The sequence below is a fragment of the Apus apus genome, chromosome 17, assembly GCF_020740795.1.
Source record: "Apus apus isolate bApuApu2 chromosome 17, bApuApu2.pri.cur, whole genome shotgun sequence".
Taxonomy (NCBI): domain Eukaryota; kingdom Metazoa; phylum Chordata; class Aves; order Apodiformes; family Apodidae; genus Apus; species Apus apus.
In genome coordinates, this window is record NC_067298.1 from 5,873,073 (window position 1) to 5,897,775 (window position 24,703).

Below are 24,703 nucleotides of genomic sequence, written 5' to 3' on the forward strand. Positions count from 1 at the left end.
TGGTAGCTGCCTTGGGAAGATGGATGGGTGCTTAGGCTCACCTGCTGCTATCCTGCTAACTTAAGACCAGTAAGACTAACTTAAATATCTGTGGCACAAACTGTCTAGTGAAAACTTAAATGGGTAAGTAAAACACTGTCTGCTCCTCTCTGGGGGGATTTCCCTTTCTCTCCAGCTGTCTTTTGGGTAGGTAGTATCACCTAAGACAACCTTCTTGAGCTTTATGTGATGGGATTGTTAACTGGGATTTTTTTTTTAGGCCTTTTCTTATCAGTAATGGCCTGTGTTATCCTGATACGGGAAAGCTCCCAAACATAAACAGTGGTAATGTGATCCAAGAACTACGTGGCTCACAGCTTTTGGAAATAAAACAAGTGGACGTCCGAGGCAAAATGAAGTGTGCTGTGAACTTCTGAGGGACTGGCTAGGACGAGGTAGGAGCAGGAGTGAAGCAGCGTGAAGCAACTGGCTGGGTCGAGGCGGCAGCTCGAGCTTGTAAGGGATCTTAGGCAAACTTTCTGAGGGATTTAAGTCAGAATTGGGGATCGCCCCGAAGCCCTGTGCGGAGAACGAAACGGCAGCAGCACCGAGCCCGCTCCGCGGAGCCCCCCGGCGCTGGGGGGCCCGGCTCGGGGCTGAGGGGCCCGCCGGAGCCCGCGGGGGTGTCCTGAGGCGCTGCGAGGCGGGGTCTGTCCCTCAGCCGCGGGACAAGCCCCGCCGGGTGCGCTCGGCCCCTCACACGTGCACGGACGCCTCTCTGGGGTGGGTTTTTGTTTCTTCTCCCTCAGAAGCCGCTAGGTAACGCTCCGGCGAGGCGCCAGGGGAGGGGTGTCTGCGGGAGCGCCGGCCCAAGGGCCGGGAGGGCAGCGCGGCGGGATCGCCACCGGCTCTGCCTCGGGCCTCCCCCGCCGTGGCGGGCAGCCCCCGGCCGCAGTGGGGACCCCGCGGAGGGAGCGGCGGGCCCTCCCGGCCCTGCTCCCCGACGGGACGGAGCCCGGCCGCGGGCCCTGCTCCCCGACGGGACGGAGCCCGGCCGCGCCCCGCCGCCGCTCGGCCCGTACTCACCAGCCGCGCCGGGCGATGGTGGCGGGGCAGCCGCTCGCCCGCCGGGCCTGCCCCCGCGCCGCCGCCATCAGGCTGACTGGCAGACGGGACGCCAGGGCGCGGGGGACCCGCGGTGGCGCTTCGGGGCGGCCTGAAGAAGCCGGTGTCTGGTTGGTGGGATCTCGCGCCGCCGCCCGTACGCCGCGCGGTGATTGGCTGGGCCCGGGTGGCGCGCGAAGCCGAGCATCCGCCCTGGCGGCAGGTCCGGGCCAGCCCGGAGGGGAAGGCTGAGCGCCCTGAGGAGCGGCCCTGCAGCCCCGGCGCAGAGCCTGAGGGGCTGGGCCCGCGGAGCGCTGCTTCCCCTGGCCCCGCGGCTGCCGAGATGCCGTTGGAAGGATGGCAGTGAAGTGGCTGGGGGGTGAAGGGAATGAGCGGGGCGATGGAGAGAGCCCAAGAGCGGCCTGAGGCCCCAGCCCCTTGGCAAAGGCAGGCCGTGGTGGGCGCCCCGGTTGGGGGGAGGTTGAGGGAGAAGGGGTGTCCCTTGCCAGGCCTGGGCCTCTGCAAGGGGAGGGTGACACCTGCAGACCTCCCTCTGAAAAGCCGCTTTTGCCGTAGAGTAACCGACTGAGGGGAAGTCTGAAAGGAGCCGTGAGGTGAAGGCGCTCGCTGGGTGCAGGATGCGCAGGAAGCCGCGGTGGGAATGAGCACACAAACCTTCCAAGCCGGTAATCTAACAAGAAATCTAAACCACTGCAGAGCCTTGGAAAGGAAGTCAGAGCTGTGAAGCAGAGGTGGCCTGTGTCAGTGCCCTTGTGTACAGAGATTTGGGGTTTGTCTTCTGAATTCATAGCGGGCTAGCTAGATTGAAAGGGTGCACGTCCCTTAGTTTTAGTTCTTTTCCTGTTCTGTAATTGATTGCAGACCTTGCATTGTCCCAGGTTGTGATGTGACAGTTCCCATGTGAGATTTTTCTTCACAATACCGATGTTCTTTGCTGTGCTAAACTGCAGATGCCAAAGCGTGGTGCAGTTGTTTGAATTTTATGGCAATGAATTGTGCAAAGAACTTAAGTTCCACAGATGAGCTTTTGGACAAGAATGTAGTATTTTGGAAGTGTACTTGATACTGCTTTGAGAAGTCTGTCTTCACAATGTTTAAGTTGAATTTCTGAGTACAGGAGTTCTGCAAGTGTGATTTTGGCTCTTAAATGCAAACTAAATTTTAGTGAGGAGAATGGAGGCCACAAAGCAGGTTTTTCTGAGCTTGTTGTTACCCAGTACCTAGAATCAGTTAACAAAAAAAACCCCACAACTCTAATACAGTTGAGTGACACTGTAAGAGTTTCTTGTGTCTTAAAAGGAAAGAACATGACAGGACTGGGGAATTTTGTGGTGTAACTTAGAGACAGTTCAAGGAAGGGGAAGAGGATAAATGTGTTACTGGAACTGTAATAACATAAGATCATGAGTTGTGCTTAGTGCTGCACGAGCATCTCATTAGTTCCTGTTTAGAATGTTCCACCCACCAAAAAATCTACTTAATTGGTAAATGGCTTTAAATAAAAGGTCAGAGTAAATACATATCTTGAATAGAGATCTGGAGTCTGGATTATTTTGCCTCTGACACTGATTCCCTGTGGATCTTTAACAAGCCGCTAATAAAACATATTTTCACTCATGATTATGCTATGTATAGAATTTCTGTCAATGAAACAGACAGTTATAGAAGCTGATAGACTGGACCTTTAACCTATTTGTGCCTTTATTTCCTCCTTGGTAAATCTGATCCAACTGTGGGAGTTATTTAGGGACTTTGTGTCTGTAGAGTGTGTTGAGACTCAGTGGAAAACTTCAAAATACAGTATTACAAGGATGGCTGGAAGAGTAGAAATACCCTTTTAATTGGACAGTGTTGCTATGGATTCAGAAATAGGACAGGTATCCAGAGAACACTTTTCCCATGTATTCCAATGCTAGATGACAAAGGGAAGACTCAAAAGGCAAATGCTGTGAAGTGCTCCATGGGCACTGGCATGATTTTTGGATCTGAGAACTTTGGTGTGAAGAACTGTTTTAGAAGAAGGGGCTCTGACTTATGTTAAGTCATCATCTCTCTAGTAAAAAATATTTTTTTTAATATTACAGAATTGTGGATGAATGCTCTAAAGGTAAAGAAGAAAATGTTACTTCTGGATCTTTATAGTAATGTTATATTCTGGTATGGAAAGCTCAGATCAGTCAATTTTGCCTGCACATGAAACTCACCTCCCCTCCTTGCTTCAAAATAGTGATTAAAACTTATTTCTTGAGTGGTGTGGTTTTTTTTTTTCCTTTTTTTCCTTTTTTTTTTTTTTCTTTTCTACATCCTTGTGCTTCTTGGAGTTGTTCCACTCTTTCGAGTCCTCCTGTATCGTTTTGGTAGGAAGTGAGTTTACAGAAGTGAAACAGCTACCACAAACCTGTGTGGATATTCTGAAAATGCTTAATTTCATGCTCAGCACGTGGTGGGAGCAGGGATATCCATCCCTCCTCCTCCTGGGAGCAGGACAGATGGGCAGAGACATGTCCCAGGCTGTCACCTTCCTCCTCTGAATGGCTTCAAGTGCCTGACAGATCCAGGAGAACTATTTGAACCTCCTTGCCTGTGCCTTTCAGTCAGTCCCCATCAGTGTGCTGCTGCTGGTAGAGCAGACATGAATATTTGAGTAGGACCACACTTTAAAATTGGTATTGTATGCCAGAAATAAAAATAAAAATCTTTCCTTGCCTTTTGTTTTTTAGTTAAGATCTCTGGCAAGATGTTGAAGTTGCATTTTAATCAGTGTTTGATGAGAAGCATTTCTGAACAGCTGTGCAAATTTTAAAATTAATTAAATCGGTGAGAAAATTTTGGACTGTGTTGGAAAGGCAATTGCTGTATGTCTCATTCCCCCACCCCTTTGCACATTTCATGGCAGATGCTGGGAACTGACCATATTTCTAATATGTGTGTTGTGATAACAGGGATTAAAAGGGGAAGATTGAGACAAAAACTGTCTGAGTCTTAAAAATTAAAACCAGTAGTTGTTGATCAACACCTTTACCAAAGATGAAGGGAAGATAGTATTTCATTTGAGCTGAATGATGCTGCTTCCCAGCTCCTGTGTATTGTTTAATGAGATGTACATAATTCAGTCTCTAATTATAAAAAGAAGTGAATGATACATTCCTCAAAAGAGAGATTCTGCCTTTTAGTAATAAGCAGCATCTGCTTTGTTTTCCTCTGAACTGAAAGGTAATTGAACTGGCAATTCCAAGATGCCCTGAAAATGACAGATGACTGAGTGGGGAGCAGGAAGAAAGCAGAAGCCCTTTTGTACTAAAGAAAGGAAGATGGCACTGCAGTTGGATCTGCTTCCCTTTTACAGATTTCTTTCAGAGCTTAAGCAGCTCTTGGTGACCCAAGCGACTCATTGTTTAATTTCTTAATGTCAGCAATGGCTGTTAAAGCTCTTACAGCTCCCAGGTAGAGCAGCATTTCCTACATAGTCATTTTTATAACAATCTTGTCCTTCTCTTTGTGACCATAGAAACACGTGTGGTGTGGAAGAGAATCTTTTAATACATTCTTCACAGTTCACTCATCTTTACTGTAAGACTCATGAGTGGTTTTGCTGTGGAACTTTTTTCTGCCGGTTTTGAGGCTAAGCTAACTTTTCTTGTCTCCTTGTCTATAAAAGTCAGAACAGTCCCTGTTGGTCTCACATGATGATTTTGCTGCTTCACAAGATATCTGTAGTGAGCAAAAATTGTGAAGTTTGGGCAGATCAGCTGTTCTGTCTGGGTCACAAGCACCAGCACTTATTTTCTGCACTTGGACAGATTCACAGAAAGAGGCAGTTGTGATAACATTTCAATGTGTGTGTCAGAAAGCCAGAGCAGAGCATAAGGAGGATTGCTGAACAGGGAGAGCTGGCTGGTGGCTACAGCAAGGCTCAGAAGTCAAGAACTGTAAATTCTGTTCCTGATGCTGTTGAATGTTGTGATGTTAGTTTATTGTGTGGCTTTGGGCAAACCCCCCATGCCTCTGTTTCCCCATCTGCAGTGTTGTGTGTATCCATCTACATCTGTACATCTACATGTACATCCTTTTGATATGGTTGCCTTTATCACCAACACAAAGCCACAGTGAAAATAAGTAGTCAATATACAGCAAAGTAGCTACCCAAGCCATTCACTGTCCTGCTCTGTAAAAAAATAGACATAAAAAAACAAATTTCAATAGTTGTTTTTTTCCTTAGTTTTCCTCTCTGATTCTCTGGTTAGTACTGTCACACAGTGTTCCAGGTAGAGACGTGGGAAAATCCTCTTATCTAGACCAGAAACCTAGATACTGAATGAAGCTTTTAGATAAACTCTGGTAATACTAGTTAAGTCTTGTAGACTCCCCTCAATGGCCCATGCTTTTAGTAATTATGAATGAAGGGGACTTGTTGCCTTCTTGTTCTGGAAGTAGCACCTGCAGGACTGTTGTATGGCAAGATTCTTGACTGTAAGGCTAGCACCTAGATGCTTGGTTTTCTCCAGGTGTTTAGCATCTTCCTAGAGCAGCTCACACTCTTAGCTCTGTTGTTCCATCAGGCATGTTTGGTGGAGCAACGTCCACTCCCAAGACAGACTCAAAACATCTAGTAAATGGAATAGGTTTTGATTTTTATGGCTAATATCCCTGGCTTGATTATTACACTGAGGCCAACATGGGTTGATGTGAGAAGAAAAAGGCAAGAAGGTAATGTTCATGCAACAAATATCAACACCCCCATTCCCAGCATTCCCTCCTGGCTGTGCCTACATTCCTGGCATTCCCCTATTTGCCGCACCCACTTTATTACTGCTCATCTCAGACAGAGGTATATAGAAGCCCAGCTGTCAGAGCTGTCTTATGGCATTACATTTTCAGCTTGCAGGAAAATTGATCAGGGCTATCTTGAGCTGTCTACGTCTGTTCTACGTTCCTCGTGGCAGATTGTCTGAATTGTTGTCTCTAGGATGACACTTGCTGTCTTGGTTCATACATCAGGCTGGTTACATGCAACTCTAACACATATGATGTTGTGCTGTGTGAACTGCAACAGTATAAGGCAGGAGGACAATGTGAAATTTTGAGCATCTTCAGATCTGTTGAGCCAGTCAGGATTTTGCTTTAAAAAAAAAAAAAAAATCACTACAATTCTTTGAAATCAGGAAATGCGTCAGAGGAAGAAAGGTGCTTATTAGCAATGTGTTTTATTACAATTATTATGCCAGATGCCATGAAAAAACATCATTGCAACAGACACCAAGTTCCCTAAATTGGCAGTTGTGTTGTAGTTCACGATTGCAGATGCTCAACTGTGAGGAGAAGGGGCTTGGGAACAAATGTGAAGGCTACAGAAGGAACAAAGTGAAAATTCTTGGAGAGCTCCAGCAGGATCACATTTATTCTCTGCTCAAGCCTGGATTTTTCTTGTTGCAGCCTCTGCTACACTTCAGATCACTTTCTGGGCTCTTGTCTTCCACTATCACCAGCGAGATTCTGCTGTAGGTAAATTTCTTCTCAGTGCACCACAGAACATGGAGACCACACTAGCTTTTTCTTTCGTCACTGTGTCAGTTCACAAGCTTTTAACTTGTGTTTGCCAATAGAGAGAAGAGATATGAACCAAAGCTAGAGCAAATATTTTCTGACTGTGAACCCTCTCTAAGTTCAATAGCTCTTCCAGTAGTTCCCAGTTGCTCTTTTGTTTGAGGCAGAGGCCCCTGGGCTCTCATTTAAGCCCTGACACTTAGTTTTCAAAACAACTTTTGAAGTTGCATGTGTGGATGCTCTCAGCAAGTGGGAGTGAGAGGTCACTTTATTTCTTTGAATGAAAAGAAACAGTCTAGAATATCTTACTGGTTAGCACTTACCTTCCTGCATCAGCCCCACCAGGAAGGACATTGGCTGCGTACAGAAGCACTAAGATGGTGACAAAAATTAGGAACATGTACATCATGTCTCTGAAGACACACCAGAATTGCTTCTCTGGATGTGTTCTGGCAACATACTTTAAGTTCATGCATTTGCTGTGATAGCACTAGAAAATGTTCATCATTAGATGACATGCAGTGGGAGTTCTGAGTCCTCATAATCTCAGTGTTTCCAGAATTCCATTGCAAGGACACAGACATTAATGGAGCACAGTTCAAAGACTGTGTGAAGATAAGGCACATGTTACCACTGTGGTTTGTCTTCAGTAACATTTGAGCTAACATAACTACTGTTACTGATGTTAAACATCCTGTCATCAGTAACTATTGTCTTTATTCAGTAATGCAGTGTTAATAGGAATATTCTAAGTAGCAGTGTTGAACTTTGGCTGCTTACACAAATATACAGTTTTTAACAAATATTACTCTGATCTATTCATAACGAAAAATCGTACATTTCTTTTCCCAGATTGCTGTGAGACATTTAAAAAGGTACCTAAAAGAAATGTCAGACAGCAAGATTTTTCTTACCCTTTGTACTTCTTAAAATACTCAGAGCTAATCTTAGATTGTGTTTATCACCACAAACTCTCATAGAAAATTCAAGCTATTCCTAGACTACAAAAAAACATTTGAAATTGATCCTCTATCAAAACAATGTCTCTGTTGCCTTTTTCACCCTTGCTTACAGCTATGCCAGGATTTCAGCTTGTGCTGGAGTTGATACTGCACTGTATTTACACAGCAAGTTGTATCTTTTTCTAAAGCATTACTTTGTTTGCAAGCTGGGGGAACAATCTACATTAAATGGTTTGCAAGCAAGTATCTCTCAGCAACTCCTTTATCAGGAATATCTTTCTATAACACTTTGATCTCCACTGTTTCTAAAATTTGTTGCTTGTTTGACTTTCTAGGACTGCCCTTTTAAAGTCAGGCAGCTGCAGCCTCTTAAAGTAGCTCTCATTGAGCTGGCAGCTGGGAACCATATCTGGCTATTCAAGTCTAGCTAAAAGTAGCTGCTATAACTTTTCTGAGATGTTGGTTAACTTATAGAAGGTTTACTAAGAACTTATAAATCCTTGTTTTGAGGTCATGCATGAAACCAGAGATTCTGTAAGCCTGTTCCAGGAACACATACTGGGGACTTGAGGGATATTGGAATCTAGCTCCGATTTCATCAGTCTTTGGGTCATCCTTGATTAATCACTTCTGTATCCTCAGAAAGAACGTCTGAAACATTTGTAGCATCCTCATCTCCTGTAGCTCTTTTGCTCCACCCGTTCCAATTTTTTATTGAAGTATTGGGAGAATTTGCACCTTCCCCCAACACCCAAATCTGGCAAGAAGTTAAAACCCCTTAAGTACAACGCTATTAGGAGGAGAAAATGATCTTGCTAAGGGTTTAAACCACAAATTTCATCCAAATATAACCTCTCAGGAATATTTATCAAGCTGCTTAAGCATTTAGAATTGTCAGCAGACAATGTTTGCAGAATGTGGCTTATAAATGAAATTGTATGAGGCAGCAGTATATGTTCTGATCTTACTCTAATCTTGGTATGAAGCCATGACACCCCCCTGCAGAGTACAGCCAGGAATCAACCAGTGTGGTGGTTTACTGGGGAAAAAAAAAATGAGTTTAATTGGAGGCTAAAAATATACATCTCTCTTAAAACAAAATATCAATTATCTGTGCTTAAATTAGAGTCGTCTTGAATGTAGGTCTTGGTTCAGAATAATTCTAAATTTACATGAGCCCAGATGTGAACTCTGCCATTTGTGTTTCAGTGCTGTGGGACACGCTGTGCTTAGACCTCACCTTCCCCATCTCAGCATCTCTTTGGGGTGAGGGAGTGGGGAGTAACCTATTAAAAAAAAAGTAACCCCTTTAGCTGGCTCATCCTTTCAGGGGAGCAGGAAGCCGGTCGTTCAGGAGCTGGTTTTCCTCTCAGGAGCCAGAGGAAAGCTTTTTTTGTTCAGTGGCTTTATCGAGGCACCGAGCCCTGATGTTTACCTAAGCAACCGTTCCACTGTATGTTGTAATTAAGTCTTTTCAAGCTAAAGGAATGTTAGGAGGGCCATGAAGCTAAAACCCTGGAATGAGTCGCCTGTGCAGTCTGAGTTTTGCCCTCCGTGCATATTTTAATTGCAAGGTGTGATCACACAGCTGTGGTTTTTCCCCGCAGCACGGGTGCCTTCATCAGTGCTCCGGAGGGATGGCAGATGTCGAGTAATGGCTCGACCAGCTGCCTCCTTTGCCCTCCAGGTTTTGGTGCCTGCTCAGGTACTGCGCGGACAAGCTCGGCTCCAGCCCCGGCGCGGTTTCCCGAGTGGCTTTAAATCCTTGGATAGCTCCGCGGTGCGTGGCACTGAGAGGCGCAGATAAATTGGGCACATCCTCTGCGCAAACCCGGAGCGCCTTCCCTCGGGGGATGAGTATAGCCCGTTGCTGCACGGCTGGTGGAGCTGGGGAGGGCCCGGTATCCCGGCTGCTCCCACCGCCATTCCCGGGGCTTCCCGCACGGCCCCGGCTGCCCCGCCAAGGGCGGCTGCGCATGCGCAGTGCGTGCCCGCCGCGGGCTGGCGAGTGCGCAGGCGCTCCTGCCCTGGCGGGCGGGGCGCGCTGGCGGGGGGCGGCCGGGCTGACAGGGCCGCTCTCGCGAGAGCGGCGGGAGCGGCGGCGGAGCGGCGGGGGGGGCGCCGCGGGACGGGGCCGGAGCGGCAGCCGAGGCGGCGCTGGAGGGGCGGCCGGGCCGGGCCGCGCGGGGCCGGGCAGGCGGTCAGGACCCTCGGGCGGGGCGGCGCCCCCCAGGGCTGCGCGGTGAGTCAAGAGGAAGGGTGTGTGGAAGGCGGGCAGGCGGGCCGCCGACCCCCCCCCCCCCCCCCCCCCCCCCCCCCCCCCATCCCCACCCTCCAGTCCCCGGTGCGGCGCGGGGAAGGCCCTTCTCGGCGGGGCCCGGCTGCCCTGCCCGACGTGGGCCTTGCTGGGGCTGAGGGGACACGCCGAGCCCCGGCGGCGGGCGTCCCCCGGAGCCGCGGCCTGGGCCCCTGGGGTGTTCCGTGCCTCCCCGCCGTGCTCCCATGGAGTCTCCTCAGCGCGGTCCCTCGCCCCGGGGCCGCGGGCCTGCGCCCCGGCGGGCCCCGACCTTCCTGGGGCGCTGCTCGGGGATGCGGGCTCTGCAGGGTAGGGCTGGCCCGGGGGCGGGGGTTGGAGTAAGGTCCCGGGTTCTAGAGGCGTTATCTGCTGGCGAGATTGCCTCAGGGGCTGCCCTCCGTGCTTGGGCCCCCCGGACGGGTTTTAGTCTTGGGTCACTTGCCTCTTCGCTGTATGGCTGTGAAGTGTTGGCTGCTGGTGGTTCTCGGGGCTTCTTTTTCATGTTTTCTGGATGAGTTCTGTAACTTAGGGCCGCTTCCAAGGGTTAAAAGGTTGTGAATACCCTGTAGGCAGATTAATATCCATTCTCTTTCTTTCTCCGAAGATGTTTCGGGTCATGCTTCAAATGTGAGTTGCTATGATCGAGAGAGGCATTTTTCTCTTAGGTTTTTCTTTCTTTTCTAAGCTTCCTGCTTGAGATTCAGTGTTGGTTTTATGGAATAAGGTTTAACTTGCTAATACAGTTTGAAATCATCTGTAGAAGACAAGGATTCAGTCTTGTTAACTCCCACAACATCTGACTCAGACATCTCTTTTATAACCTAAAGAGAAAAATATTCTGTTGCACAGTAAATAACTGGGAGAGCAATTCATAGATAAATACAGTGTTTAGATAAGTTAATTCCTTGTTTTAAAAATTAGTAAATGCCTGCGGCCGTGGCCAAAATTGGAAGGGTCACAGATTGTTAGTTGTCTTCAAACAGTGTTGTTTGCAATCCATTTCTGGGCAAACTGGGGATATTGAGAATTTGTGCCAAAAAAGGCCTTTAAATTATTATAATTTCTTATGATGATTAAGTCATACAGCATTTTAACTATTTCATAATGCTAGGCAAGCTTGTAACACTTAAAGATGCTTTATACAGTGTAATGTTTTTAAAAGTGGCAATAAATAAATTTTGGCAGAGCTGAAGTTTTCTATTGCCTGATAAAATATTTGATCTGATAAATACTGCCTGTGCTTTGTGCTGTAGCTTAGCTTTGTAAGTGATATCTTGCCCTGTGACAAGACGTGCCTAAGGAAGTTGGAATGCATTAAGCCTAGTGGATTGTGAATCTCAGTTATGACCCTGAATGTTCTAGCTTTTCTATGTTGATAATGTAATTTCTAGTTTACCTCATTCATTTATTATGTTATACTTCCTTATTTGGCTAATTTGAATTAGTGCTCTGCCCTTATGATTTTTTTCTTTCTATTCTTTTGTCTAAAGCCTGACTCTTAACATTTCTGCATGTCTTCCAGATGATGTATCCACACTTTTTTTTTTTTCTACCACCCTCAGTAATGTTTTGTCCTTAACAGCTGATGAAGCTTAGGATCTGATTCTTTGCAGAATCTTCCACCAGATGTATCTTCTTTCTTCCCTCAGTTTGGCTTTTGTAAACTGTTCTTCTATTCCTACCCATATCACTTTCCAGAAGAAAGTAAAACAGTGGAAAGAGAACAATGAGAAAGCTCTCACTCCTTAGAAAAAATGTGGTTTGTAAGAATAGTATAAAAAGCTTCCCTGTACCTGTGTGATTTCTGAAATATCTGTTGAAAAGAAAATGAGAATCGTTTCCTGTTGGCTACAACAGGGAGGTTTGTATTTGTAATTACTTATATTCCATCCTGAGCTGCAGCACTGTATTGCTAATAAGGATTTACTGTTAGCAGCATCTGATGTCTTTTCTTCCTCTCTCCCCTCAGATTTTTTAAGAGCAGGAGAAGCATCTTGTCCCAAATCACAGTAAGGGGAGAGGTGAAAAACATACCCATATTCTGAGAAATCTTAGTCATTTCTCCAATAACATCAGCTGCTAATTGTTGCAGTGTGCATTAATTCATGTTTTGACTGTTATTCATAAATATCTTATTCCATTTGAAGTCTGTGGAGCTAGGGTGCTCTGTATTTGCAGCACGTCCTGTTTCAATGCTGTCTGCCCAAAGCAAATACCTGCAGCTCTCAGTGGGCAGAGACCTACACAAGCTGCTATCCCCAGTAAGCTTATTTTTTCCTTTGTGCAGTTGGTTTATTTGCTTTTCAGTAATTATGTGACTGATTGACTACTAGAACTTAACAATATCAGTGAACAGCTCATGCTTTCTAAGTGACTTTAAGGGAATGTTCTAATTTTACCTTTTCTGATATGTGCTGTATGAGTATCTTGGTTTAGTATTTTAAAAGCTTTTCCCTGATTTACATGCAGTTTCTGTGCCTGAACTTCAGCTCCACTTTTAAAGCTTAAAGTCATGATGGTTAAAGTTTTGTTCTACACTGCAGCTGCTGTTAGTATCATTACCTGGAAACACCACTCCTTTACATGCTGACAACGTATATGATGGTGGTAGTAATGTGACTGCATGTTTAAAGAAAATTATGTGATGAATCTCTTTCATCTTGAATTGTGCTGGAAAATTTCCCAACATTGTACTATTGCTAAGCTCAGGGAAGTGCTGGTGTAGTTCTTGGAAATGCTGCATTGGTTTCTCTAAGAAAGTTGTGTTAACTCCTTCAGTTAAATATTCTCAGATGCTAGTGCAGTACTAGGTAGCAATATTTGTGGACCTCAAAGAAAGGAACGTTTACTGATTGCCAGTAATTTCTTTGTTTAAAGGTGTCTTGAGCTTTCTTTAAGGTTGCACATCTTCAAATGTAGGATTGTGCTGTTGGAAACACTGAAGCGTTGCTGCTGGCAGCATTTATCCTTTAAGAAGGAATAGAAACCACTGATGTTTGCCCTGCAAGGCTCAGGACATGCAGACAGTATGCTTGAACAAATGTTTGCATTTTCTATTGCTTCATATGCAAACATTCGTGTTAGTCCTTAATCTTTCTATAGTAGCAGAAAATTATGAATACCAGTCGTTAAAAAACCCAAAGAGAGCTAGGTTTGAAAGATGAGATGGTGAACATAATAGAGGTGGCAAAGGGAAGGTACCTCCTGGTTAAGGAAGGTTATTGTTGCTGTTTGGTTGGGTATCCTAGCACAGCATGGAAGACTTGACATCAGAAAGACATATGCTTTTCATCAGCATTGAAACTAAAATTAATTGCTTTAGAATCATCAAGATGTATTAAAATAATACACTTTCTGGTTTTTAATTGTGTGTGGGTTAGAGCTTGGATCTGGCATGTTCATTTCCAGTAGCTGCAGTGGCAAAGGCAGGTTGTTCAGCTGTGATCTGTGTGGCTGTTGACAGCTTTGTTGGTCTCACTGAGGTTTCAGTAAAGCTGTGTAGGAGTACCAAGAAAACCCCCAGCCCTCTCCACATGAGGGCTTCACCAAGCTGCTCTCTTTTTTGCTCAAGGTAAATGCTGTCAGTGCCTCTTCTCATTCTGCCAGTTTCCTGTGAAAGAAATCTCAGTTCTGGTGTTTGCCTTGAGCTTCATTATTCTTTACGGAGAGCCGAAGGTTGGGCAAACATGGGACTCATGCAGTGTAAGCTTGTTAATTGCTGAACTGCATTTATATAAGGCAGGTTTTTCTCAGAAATGAGAAGATGCTATTGCCATCTGCTGCCTTTGCATAGAGCAGGGCTCTTTCTGGGCCATAACCACAGAGACTGAATTAGCAGGTGCGTGGGTTCACTCATGTTTGTCAAATCTCTTCTGTCTTCAGTCGTCATTGACAAGTGCCAGCTCTGCTGGCTCTTCAGAGGGGAAGTCATGATGGTTTCTAACTTACAGAGTGTCTTAATTTTTTTCTGATCCCTTACCTTCTCTGCTATAAAGTGCAGTTGGAGTTAGATAAAATATTTCCTATTCTATTCTGAGATCAACCAAGATTTAAGCCTTTTCAGTGGTTTCACAGTGTCTATATATGCCTTGCCAGGAGGTTTGATTTTTTTTTAATATGTTTTACTGCTCAAGACAGTGGAATTTCAGGATAGAGAGGACCCACAGAAGTGTTCTCTGCATTGTCTAACCTTCTGTATTTAAACATATGAATGGAGAAAACCACAAGTGATTGGTGGAAGCTGTGTCTGTCCTAGTGCAGCTTTGGGGGGCGAGGAGCGCAGTGGGCTGCAGCCAGTGGCTCCGGGTGTGTCCCGGGAGGGCGATCTCCAGGCCGGTTGCTCCCCGCCCGCACCCCTCGGTGGGGCTGTTTCTCCGTGTTTATTACCGACGCGGGGAGCAGGCGGCTCGCCCGGTGCTGCTGCCGGGCGGGAGAGCGGCGGAGCTGCCCCCAGGGGCGGCGGAGGAGCGGCGGGCCCTGCCTGCCCGGCTCCCCCGGGGCGTGCAGCTCCTCCCGGCGGGCCGGGGCCGGCCGCGGTTCCTCCTCCCGCCCCCCGGGGCCGCCGGGGCGGCCATTGGCCGCGGGACGTGTCACTCGGGCGAGCCGGGCCTGGGCGAGCGGCGGCGGGAGGAAGCGGCGGCCGCGCCGGGCGGAGGGAGCGGCTCTGGGCGCGGCCCCGGCCATCGATCCGTGCCACTTCCCCTAATGGCCCGTCTCTTCCTCCTCCTCCCCCTGCCCTAGGGCGGATCGTCCCCCGGCCTCCCTGTATGTGAGAGACGGGGCCGGCGCCTCGGACGGAGCCGCCGCGGGAGCAGCGGAGGCTTCGGGGAGCGCTTCCTGCCCGCCGCCCGCACCAGCCCCAGCATGGAAGCCATCGCCAAGTACGACTTCAAAGCCACCGCCGATGACGAGCTGAGCTTCAAACGGGGGGATATCCTTAAGGTAAGTGGACGTTGAGGGCACGGGAGTTCCCTCTTTTGCCCTCTGCTTTTCAGCCTCTCTCGAGTCTCTTCCTGTCCGTTAGTCCTGACCCTCTCTTGCCTCCCCAACAAACGCCATCTCCTTTAATAAGGTACCTCGGTATTTCCTCAAGCCCAGTCTGATCTCTTCAGTAGCAGGAGAGGCTGTTTCGTTTCTGAGTTAAGCAGGCATCCTCATTTCTCTCTTCTAAGATTTAAATATTTGAGAACTTGGTTGTAAACATGGTAGCAAATAAGCAGAAGTACACGATAATCTACACAGAATTCCCTTCTAGGAGAGGAAACCCCTCCAAGTAATCAAGAGCCATTTGCTATTGCTTTCCTTTGCCTCCTGCCAAGGATTCCAATATCAAAGAGAAGTGATTAGATTATTTCTCAGTAGATAATCTTTTAGCATCAGGCTGTCAAATATTGGTGCTGAGTATTATCTTCAGTTCTGATGAACTTGAGTGATAAGCTTGTGGCTGAATATTTAATGGATCTGTGCAGATGTAAGTGGATGTTGCAGTGCATTAGAGGGATTTTGGTCTATAATTCTTCCAGTATATCAAAGGCTTTTTAGGTTTCATCTTGGCTATATTAAAGGAATTTGAAAAATATTTTAATTTCTAAAACAGTATTTTAAAAAACCTGGACACACAGAACAAGCACAAAATTTTATTTTAGTGGGGGAGTAAAATAGAAAGGTCAGTAGCGATTTGGACATAGTGAAATATAGCTCTGAGCTTTGTTGCTTCCAAGTAATACAAACCATATTTCAGAATGTTTAAATGGAGTTTCATTCAGAGTCAGTATTTCTCCATAAATATGTAAGATGGGCTTTACCTTCCTAGAGTGATGGATATAGTATTAAAGCATTTTAAAGGTGCTTCTTTCTTAAATGCTTTGAGTAGAAAGTGGTTTGTGAGGTGCCTGTCCTGCAGATGCAAGGCTGTAACTTTGTGTGTGCTGACAAATCAAGTCCTGCAGACCTCAATGGGATTACTCATCTGCTCAAGATTTTTGCCAGGGAAGGGCTCGATTTTAACTACTATTTTAAGATAAGTTGGAAAAAAACAACCTCTACATATAAACTTAATATGCATCTTTTGCAGCTGATGCATCAGTAACATAACTGTGGCATTGTTTAAAAGTGCAGTAATATCATGTAGCCTTGAAGAGATAAAAATTGCAAAAATATGTCCTGCTTTGAGTTTGTTAATTTTGAAAGTAATTGCATCTGTAGATACTCTACAAGTCCCTGGCCCATAATTGGCCTAAAAATGCCTGTTAGACTTGTACACCTCAATTCTAGTGATTATGTAAATTAGCAGAGTATTTCCTTTTGCTATTTTTAAACGTTCAAGACTGTCAGAATTTTATAAGTCTTCTGTGATAACTTTGCATTTATTTTTCTTGACCCGAGATGTATTCTTCTATTTTTCATTACTACTGCCTGCCCTCAGCTTTTGCAGTGTTTGAAGTAGAGCACAGCTGAAGTAAGCTTGCAGAAAATGCTGAACAGGAAGGAAAAATTAAGTATAATTAAATTTAGTTTATTTAAAATTGCTTTCTTATTATATTCATCTCATTTGGTATAAAAGTTTGCTGAAGTACATAAAAAAATGTCTTGTAAAATTTGCATTCATTTTAAAATCTTCTCTAGGAATTAAAATTACTTTTTTAGACTTTTGAAAGTTTAGTCTGTGCTAAAACTTAAAACTGCACAATAGCACAGATGCTGACAGGAAGATGTTATTGAGTCCTAGTGTTCTAGCCTCTTGATGTCATTGCATGATGGAAACGATGTCACAATCATAAAAACATGGTGGTGTTCAAGCTGCTACACTACAATAATATCTGTATTCTTCCTAGAATACAGAGAGGGATTTTCCTACTCCACACAAACCCTAGGCTGAACACTTCATCAAAGCATTGATGAGCATTTCTTCAAACTGTATTTAATTTCAGCTCATATTCTGAAAATGTTTACAGATTTTTTTTGTACTTCCTAGATGAGTAAACTGAGTCACAGAAATGGTAAATTGCTTGAGATTGTCACAAAAGTTAGTGGCAACTCCAGAAGTTCCTTTCAGGAGTCCTCCTTCAGCGCACAGTTGAGATGAGTGCTGTGCAGGATGGTCAGGTTTGCCTCAGGCTGGCAAATTTCAGACAGATAAGCCAACATCAATTAGAATTGTTACACTTCACTGGACTCAGACTGACAGGCTTCTGTGTTGCATTGTCATTTTGAGAGTCTGGTTCGCTTTAGATGTGTTTCAGGTTGTAGAAATTAATTTCCATCAGAGATGCCAGATGTGTTTTGTTGCTACTTTGCTCATGGCTGAGAAATCTCAGGGCATCCTATTCTAGTGCCTCATGTGATCTGTCTTATTAATCAGGTCAATCCTGCTGCTCTCAAATGAATTGGGAAGAGAAATAAATGTGTAACGTGTTGAATGCACCCGTATGCTTCGCTCTTTAGATGTACCTTGCTGAGGGACACACAAAACCTGATGTGTAGTGAAGACTTTTTAAATCTAGCTATTAGACACCTGTCTTGATGCCCCTCTGGGAAGCTGAGTCAGCTTGGTGGCACAGATGATGATGGCAAGAAATTGCTTCACAAAAAAATGCTATGCTTTGGCCACATGAAGAAGAGAACAAAATATAACATTTTAACTCCCACTCCTTAAAAGTTCATGTTTCTCTTTGTGGGGAGAGAAGGCAAAGATCCACACTGTGTGGCTCCCTCTGATTTCAGCAGATAACTTGCCTATGATGTCATGGTGCCATTACTGCTGCATGCCCACATATTCAGGACTTGATTGAATAGCATTTGAACTGTAGCCATTAAGCTGGTTGTTAGTAATCTTGTGGCTGCTTTCCAAAAGTGAGTGAAGATAGTTGACCTTTGGCTTGCACTTGTAAAACAGCTGAGTGAAGAGGAAAAGTGCTTGGCCTTTTATTTTGTGGACACTATGGTAAAAACTGCTTCTATGATTTTTGGAACCCTGGCAGGACACTGGATCCCCTTGCCTTGTTGCCTAGTGGTTTTGCAGCAGTGTGTGGTGTTCCTATTCAGGCGATGCAAAGTGCCATCTTCCTTTAAACTTTTAAAATACATTAAATGCTACTTGCCAAGCCTTTTCCAGAGAAGCTGCTGCTTCCTTCTGTGTCTTCTGATTACAGCACCGTGCTGCAGCTCTCAAGATCAACGTTGTTTTCATCAGCTGGTGATTGCTTCACAAAAACTGTGATCCTATTGCAATAGCCTGCCCTGTTATTTAAAAAAAAATTAAAAAAAAACACAAAACAAACAGATTCCTTGAAATTTTGTTTTAATGTTTTTCGTGTTGAATAGTTGACAGTGTCATGGCTCTTTCTCAGTCTTTTCCCCTTTTCACCTGCTGTGTTCACTGAAGTTTGGAGTAGTTAACTTTAGTCTCTCTATATCTGTTACTCGGGTTTTATGTCCCCAAAAACTATTGTATTTCTAGCAGCTTCTGGTTTTGTTGACCTTTGTGCTAACTGGCAAGTATCCAGACCTGAAGTGTGCTAATATTTGCTGGTAGTTTGGCTGGAGCTGCGGCAGGGGGGAAATCTTCATTCTTTCTCTCATCTCGTTATCGTTTCTTTTCTCTAGTCCTCCTACACCTAATCTGACATGCACAGTTAATACCATGGTGCTCTGATAACTGTTTCTGCATGGTTAATACAGAAGCACTGAACATATGCATGAATATCTTGAATGTTAGAATTGTGTGGTGGTTGTTTTTTGTTTGTGTTTTTTTTTTATAAAACAGACCACTGCTCCATTTCCTCTTTCTCCTTCTGTTGTAGGGTTGAGGCATAGCTGGAAAGTGATCTTCAGAAGAACTGAATAAGTTCCTGTTCCCAGTAGCTGTCAGCATAATTAATTCTGGGACACTTAAACTTTTTTTTTTAAATGAGTAAGATTATTCAGGTGGTATGTTAAATAGAGATTAATCATATTCAGTTTTGGAGTTTTGACTTGTGTGGCAGCCAGACCAAGTACCCTATGTGCTGAAAGAAGGAATTCCTTAGTAGTATCCTGATCACTTGACAATTTCATTCAGCAAAGTCAATTTCTTTTCCTGCTCTGAACAAACACTTGACAGTCACCACAGGTTCTCTTCATGAGATTGTTTGCCTCCAGACTTATTTTCTTTCTATCAGTCTTTAAGAGGATTGAGTGTTTGCAAACAGTTAATGCTGAGATGGCATTTTCAGTTCCTGCATGAAAAACATTTTTCTGCGTCTGGATACAGTGAAACAGTTTTGAATAGAGGGAGGAATATGACAAAGAAGGGGAGCATGGTCTCTCCCCTCTCTTCTTCCTCATCCCTTGTCTTTGACCTCACCAGCATTGGCTGTTAATGTCATGGTGTCTGTGCTAGAGAACAGAAATAATGGCTTGCTGAAGAGAATCTTTCCCCATTTTTTGTAAGGGGAGGGACTCAGTGGGGTCTTGATGGCTTTAATGTGTAAGAAACCATTTTCTGAATTAATGATTGAGGCAGATTGCCAGCAGTGTGTGCTTTATAGTGAAATAGGTCCCTGTTAGAACAGGTTGCCCAGAGGAGCTGGTGAATCCCCATCCTTGGAGATAACCAAACAAGTCCCTCAGTACTCTGATCTAATTAGACTTGTTTTTAGCAGGAGGGTGGTTTGGGTGACTTCCAGAGGCCCTTCCATTCTACGTTATTCTGTGATTTAACTGAGAGTGGCAACTCTGGATGTGATGGTTGACTTTTAAAGATGCACTTAAGTCACATTCCTTGGCTGATAGCCTTGAGTGAAGATGATACTTGTCACTAATATGTGATCAATATTGCAGTCTAAGAAGATAAAACTGTCAGAAAATTACAGAGGCTAATAAAGCAAGTGCAGTTATCTTAAATGTAGTTGTTTTGGCATCCTGACAGTTGGAGATCTGTGTTATAAAATTATGCTGGTAGACGAGGTTGCATTTGTCTGGGCCATGCAAATATTCAGGGCCTACATTTTTATTAGGAGCTTCTCAAATACTGTTTTATTAGCCAGCTTCTCTAGGCAGTGGGGAGAAGGTTGTGGAAAGGAACCACCAAACCTCCACAAGGTGTGAATGTCCAGAAAAGCAAACAGTCATGCTCTGTATTTGTAAAAGAGCTTGGACCTACTCAAAGCAAGATTGCTTTGCTGAAGGTGTCTGTGCAGAAGACAAAAATGGAGTATTCCAGACTGAAGGTGTAAAGTGGTCTTTGCAAGCAAGGAGTAAGCATGGTCCTCCTTAAAAATGCCACCTTTGTTTTTATTTAGTAGCTGTGATGGTTATTTAAACTTGCCACTGAAAGCAGAGAAAAATGAGCTCTTGGGAGCTGTGTGCTACCTGAAGCCTGCTAGTGTTTTGAATGTGTGAAACAAGATAGGGGTTAAAACTAGGGGTCAGCTCAGCTAATTTTATTACATTGATTTAACATGTATGGTGTTCTGTTATAACCAGGAGAAGTGATGCTAATTTGAAGCTCCAGCTGCCTTTTGCCAATTGAATGGGAGTGCTTTTGTTACAGCTTCCCTGCGAGGTCCAGCATTTGGTATGACTGGTGTGCCAGACTTTTGAAAAATGTTAGCATCGACATATCAGCAAATCAAATTTTGGCTTGCTGAATTATGTATCCACTTTGCTCAAAATGCATGTCAAACTGCAGCCAGAGTAGTGCATTTTTGTTCTTATTTGTTGGCAACACAGAAATGCTGTCTCTCCTCTTTGGTCCGGTGACACTTCTCTCGTGATAACTGTCTAATGAAGGAATGTCTGAGAAATTCAGATCAATAAATCTGTTCTGAGAGGCATCCTAGGTGTTAATGGACTAACTTTGATTTAGGCTTTTTTAATTATTATTTGAAATGAAAATAGTAAAAGTTTGAGCACAGTTGGGGGAAGAAAAGAGGGATTATGAATTTTAGTGGCATGTGTAAAGGGTTGGGAGTGTCATAAATGTAGCATTGATAGTTTTCCAGTTTTTGTGCAGGGCCCTGCTAATTGGGGAGGAGGAGGGATGGATCATGTTTGCAGTGAAATTCAGGCTCTTCTAATTTCTCATTATAATCAATGAAGATCCAACTAAGCAAGGGGAGATAAGGAATCCAATTTGTCTGTGTACAGCTCAGCCTAACAGAAGCAGTGAACTGTGTGACCCCTTGATAAAATCCCTTTTGTTTTAAAGTTGCCTGTGGCTAAATACCAGAAATCAAGAGCTAATGCCCAGACTTCAGGAAAAATGTGCTGGGCAAAACTAATTCTGTTTCTTTGAAAATGAAAGAAAATTAAGCATTAGTTCTTTAACAACACTGGAGCAAAAAATCTTACAATCTCACATCGAGCAAAAAGGGAATGTAATTTACCAAACATGATGAATTTTACAATATAAATCTAAACTGGAAGAACTGCTAAAGATGCAGCAATTGTGGAAATGCACTAGTGTTGGGACTGAACTGTTGTATTAATTTAAGGCTATTACACCAATGATGCCAAATTTCCCTACTTAAATTGCTGGTTACCTCTGAATTAAAACCTTTGCTAAATTGTTAATAATATTATTTATGTAGGTCTTGAGAGGTTTACAAAGCTTAGAACCTGGGATGATTACTTAGCCCGTGCTTAGTTCTGTGTCATGAGGTGTGTGATGTATTCATGTCTGAGCTGTCTACTCTGGAGGTCTTAATTAGCAAGATGGGCAGCAAAAGATAAGCCTATTTCCCTTTTTCTCTGCTGCCTCACTCCCTTCTCTCAGTGCTACTGGGGTAGGTGCTAGCCAGAGAGATGGAGCTGTGAATTGTGAATTTGATGCTTAGGCAGAAAAGTGACCAAGGAAATGCATTTGTTCTTCCTCTGATGACTTAGAAATGGGGCTTTTGTGATATGATTCATGTCACTGGGGTGCTAGGGAAGAGAGACACTAGATATATTTTTTTTGTTTGCTTTCTTTAGCATGTTGATAGGAGAGCTGCCTTTGTTCTCTGTAATTTCCAGTTTTCTCTGAAAATCCTGTTAAATTCAAAATGCAAATGAGTAGGTGGCTTGTACCCATTCTGCATTTCTATGCAGATCAGCAAACTGATAGTGCAGTAGTTTGAGTTCTTATCTGCAGCTTTATCCCACAGCAGTTCTTGCTCTTTCATTTCCTTTGCTGGCCCTGCAGCAGCAGTTAACGTTATCTCCCAAGTTGGGCAAGTGACTAGAATATACACAAGGAAACAAAAATGTGATTTTTAGGTACTTTGAGTCTTGGGAGAGAAAACAGGAGAGAAGAATACTTTCTGTAGTTTTGGGGGGTTTTTTGGTTGCGTTATCTACAGTGCGGGGAATGCTATATAAAGTTGTTCCTTTCCCTCATGTATCAGTATCTTTTCCGATAGAACAGCAGTGCTGTGGATTTCAATCTGTCAAGCTTCAAGCTGCACTGTTTGTCACGTTCTAGGCTCATGCCCTCTTGCTGAGTGTTTAAAGCACTGCTCATGAGTGACACATGCCTCCAACTTTGAAGTCATCCTGTGACACCTCATAAGAGTAGGTGTTCAAATAGAATGAAAAATCAGTTATGAAGCAGACTGTCTGCAGTGGAGCCTGAACTTGTTCCCATGTCTTATATGCATGATCGGTGCCACCATCTGACAACTCAAGTGAGAATTGGTTTAACAAACTTTAGCACATGTCACCATGAAAAAACACATTCTTAACACATGGGGTTGTACAGCTGAGCTCTAATAGACCAAAAAGTGAACTGACAGTCTCCAAAACTGCTCATGATAATTATTTTTAGGATATTTATTATATTCCTGAAACCCAGATGCTACTCTACAATACTTCCTGATTAGTTACTAGATGCATCTGACATTTGCATTTTAAATGGTTGTGTTCATAATTTTCCTCAGCATGTGTTTCTCTCTTTACTAAAAGAATAGTGGTTTGCTGAGGATTCCAAATAAAAGCCCATTAAAAAAATGTCTTAAATATCTTGAAGAGCATAAGAGGCTTTTTTACCCATAAGGAATAATTGCTCACGTGAGTTTCTGTACCTGATCTTGGATACCTTTGTCTCTAATAGATGAGGTTTTGAAAACTGAGAAACAGTCCTGGTGTTGAAGAATCATCAGATCAGTTGTTTTTTTGATCCCGTGGGGGCAAGTCAGGATGATGACTGGAGTAAGGCAGAAGTTAGGACAGCTATTTTTGTCTAGGAAGCAGATTGTCAGCCTCTGTAGAGTAGTTAATTTATAATTCAAACATTACTGGTCTTTATAAATAAAATACAGAGAGGGAATACTTAGCAGAGTAGATTTATTCTCTTTGTACCTGCTGAATTTAGCTTCTTTGCATGTGTTCATGTCAGCATGCATGCTTTGTTGTGAGCTGCGTCTTGGCTCCACTGCAGCTGAACCTCATGCAGGGAGCAGAAAGTGTTTTTTTCAAGTTCAGCTGAATTGTAATTATACTGTTAGTCTCTAGAACCTCTTATTTAAATAATTTGTCTCTGGAATTCGTGCTTTTTGCACTGAGCCAACCTACTTCTTGCTCAAACTTGTACTAAAACTGTACAGGTTTACATGTGGAGGGGGGAAAAAAGTGCTGCTGTTATGCAAAATTGTTTCCCTTGGGAGGAAAGGGGGGAATTCTCCATGAGTTATGTATGAGCCAGCAGGTTCCACTAATCACAGCAACTCTGCTAGTGCAGGAGAGCTGTGGTCTGAGCTAGTCAGCCCTCTGGTTTGTGAGAAATTGGCACAGAATTTTAAACCATGCAAGTGTTGCTGAGCTTGAGTAGGTTTTTCCATTATAAATCTTGATGTGTGGTCAAATTTTGAGTGTTTGTATGTTATCTACACTTTTTAAATACAAATGTGAAAGTGATATTTTAACCTTTTGATCTGGTTTTACTTTCTAAAGTAAAGTTAACAGTAGATTATGGTCTATGTGGAAAGGACTACACTTAGATTCTAGGTTTAAAAGAACAGCTTTCAGAATGGTAAGAAGGATTGTAAGCTGCAGACGTGTGCGTCCTTTGCTAGTTCCTCTGAAGAATCTACCACTTTTACTTAAGAGATATTTCCCTGAGTTCCTGTGTAGTTCAGATCTTGTGCTCTAATCTTTACTATTGGGGGCCCAACTAATCAGGGAAGATTGTCAAAATTCTTGGTGGTAGAGAAAGGCAAACAAGTGCTCCAAGTGTGTCCTACAGTTGCAGAGGAGGGGAAGAAACAAATGCAAGGAGGAAAATGAGGAGAAGGAAGTGGCAGCTGTAATGGAGACAAGCACTAAGAAAACTTTTTAAGATGGGATTTGGCATTTAAAGTGATGTTTTTTCCAACCTTGCCTTCAAACCTTGCTTAAGTTTGGTGAGGTGAACATTAGTTTGACAAATGTGCTTTGTTGAAGCAATATCAGGAAAACCTGTTGTGCATATATTCCACAGCTAAATTTTATATTCTGTGGTGTTTTGTATGACCTTTAAGAATACTTTGTGAAGACAAATCCTTAGCCCTGGAAGAGATAAAGTATGGACTGGCAATTCAGGCTCTCTTCTGAACACTGGAATGGAGGAAGCACAAGTTGCTTCTGCTTCCTTCTTCCCTTCACTTCTGTCCTTGTTTCTTAAAATATATTCTGCATTGATGCCTGTGTCCTACCTCTAATGAAACTACAGTTTGTCAAAAACTGCTATGTGAATTTTTCTGTTCTGACCGTTTGTACCAGGGTGCTCAAACCGCTTCCTTATTCCCTAGCAGGAAGTGATACATTCCCCAGCTTTTGTTGGGGTTTTTTTTCCAGAAAATTG

At 43.8% G+C, this 24,703-nt stretch overlaps 2 protein-coding genes across 2 annotated transcripts in view; one reads left to right on the forward strand and one right to left on the reverse strand.

The window, feature by feature from the left end:
• Window positions 1-1,184, reverse strand: part of TMEM94 (transmembrane protein 94) — a 48,368-nt gene extending 47,184 nt beyond the window's left edge. Inside the window, exon 1 of the mRNA XM_051634724.1 lies at window positions 1,066-1,184. The gene's annotated coding sequence lies outside the window, so the exon portion shown is untranslated. The remainder of the gene's footprint in view (window positions 1-1,065) is intronic.
• Window positions 1,185-9,680: 8,496 nt separating this feature from the next.
• GRB2 (growth factor receptor bound protein 2) overlaps window positions 9,681-24,703 on the forward strand; it is a 46,214-nt gene continuing 31,191 nt past the window's right edge. The window contains exons 1-2 of the mRNA XM_051634742.1: window positions 9,681-9,852; window positions 14,647-14,847. Of these exons, the coding sequence (XP_051490702.1) occupies window positions 14,770-14,847 (78 nt within the window). The 5' untranslated portion in view covers window positions 9,681-9,852; window positions 14,647-14,769. The remainder of the gene's footprint in view (window positions 9,853-14,646; window positions 14,848-24,703) is intronic.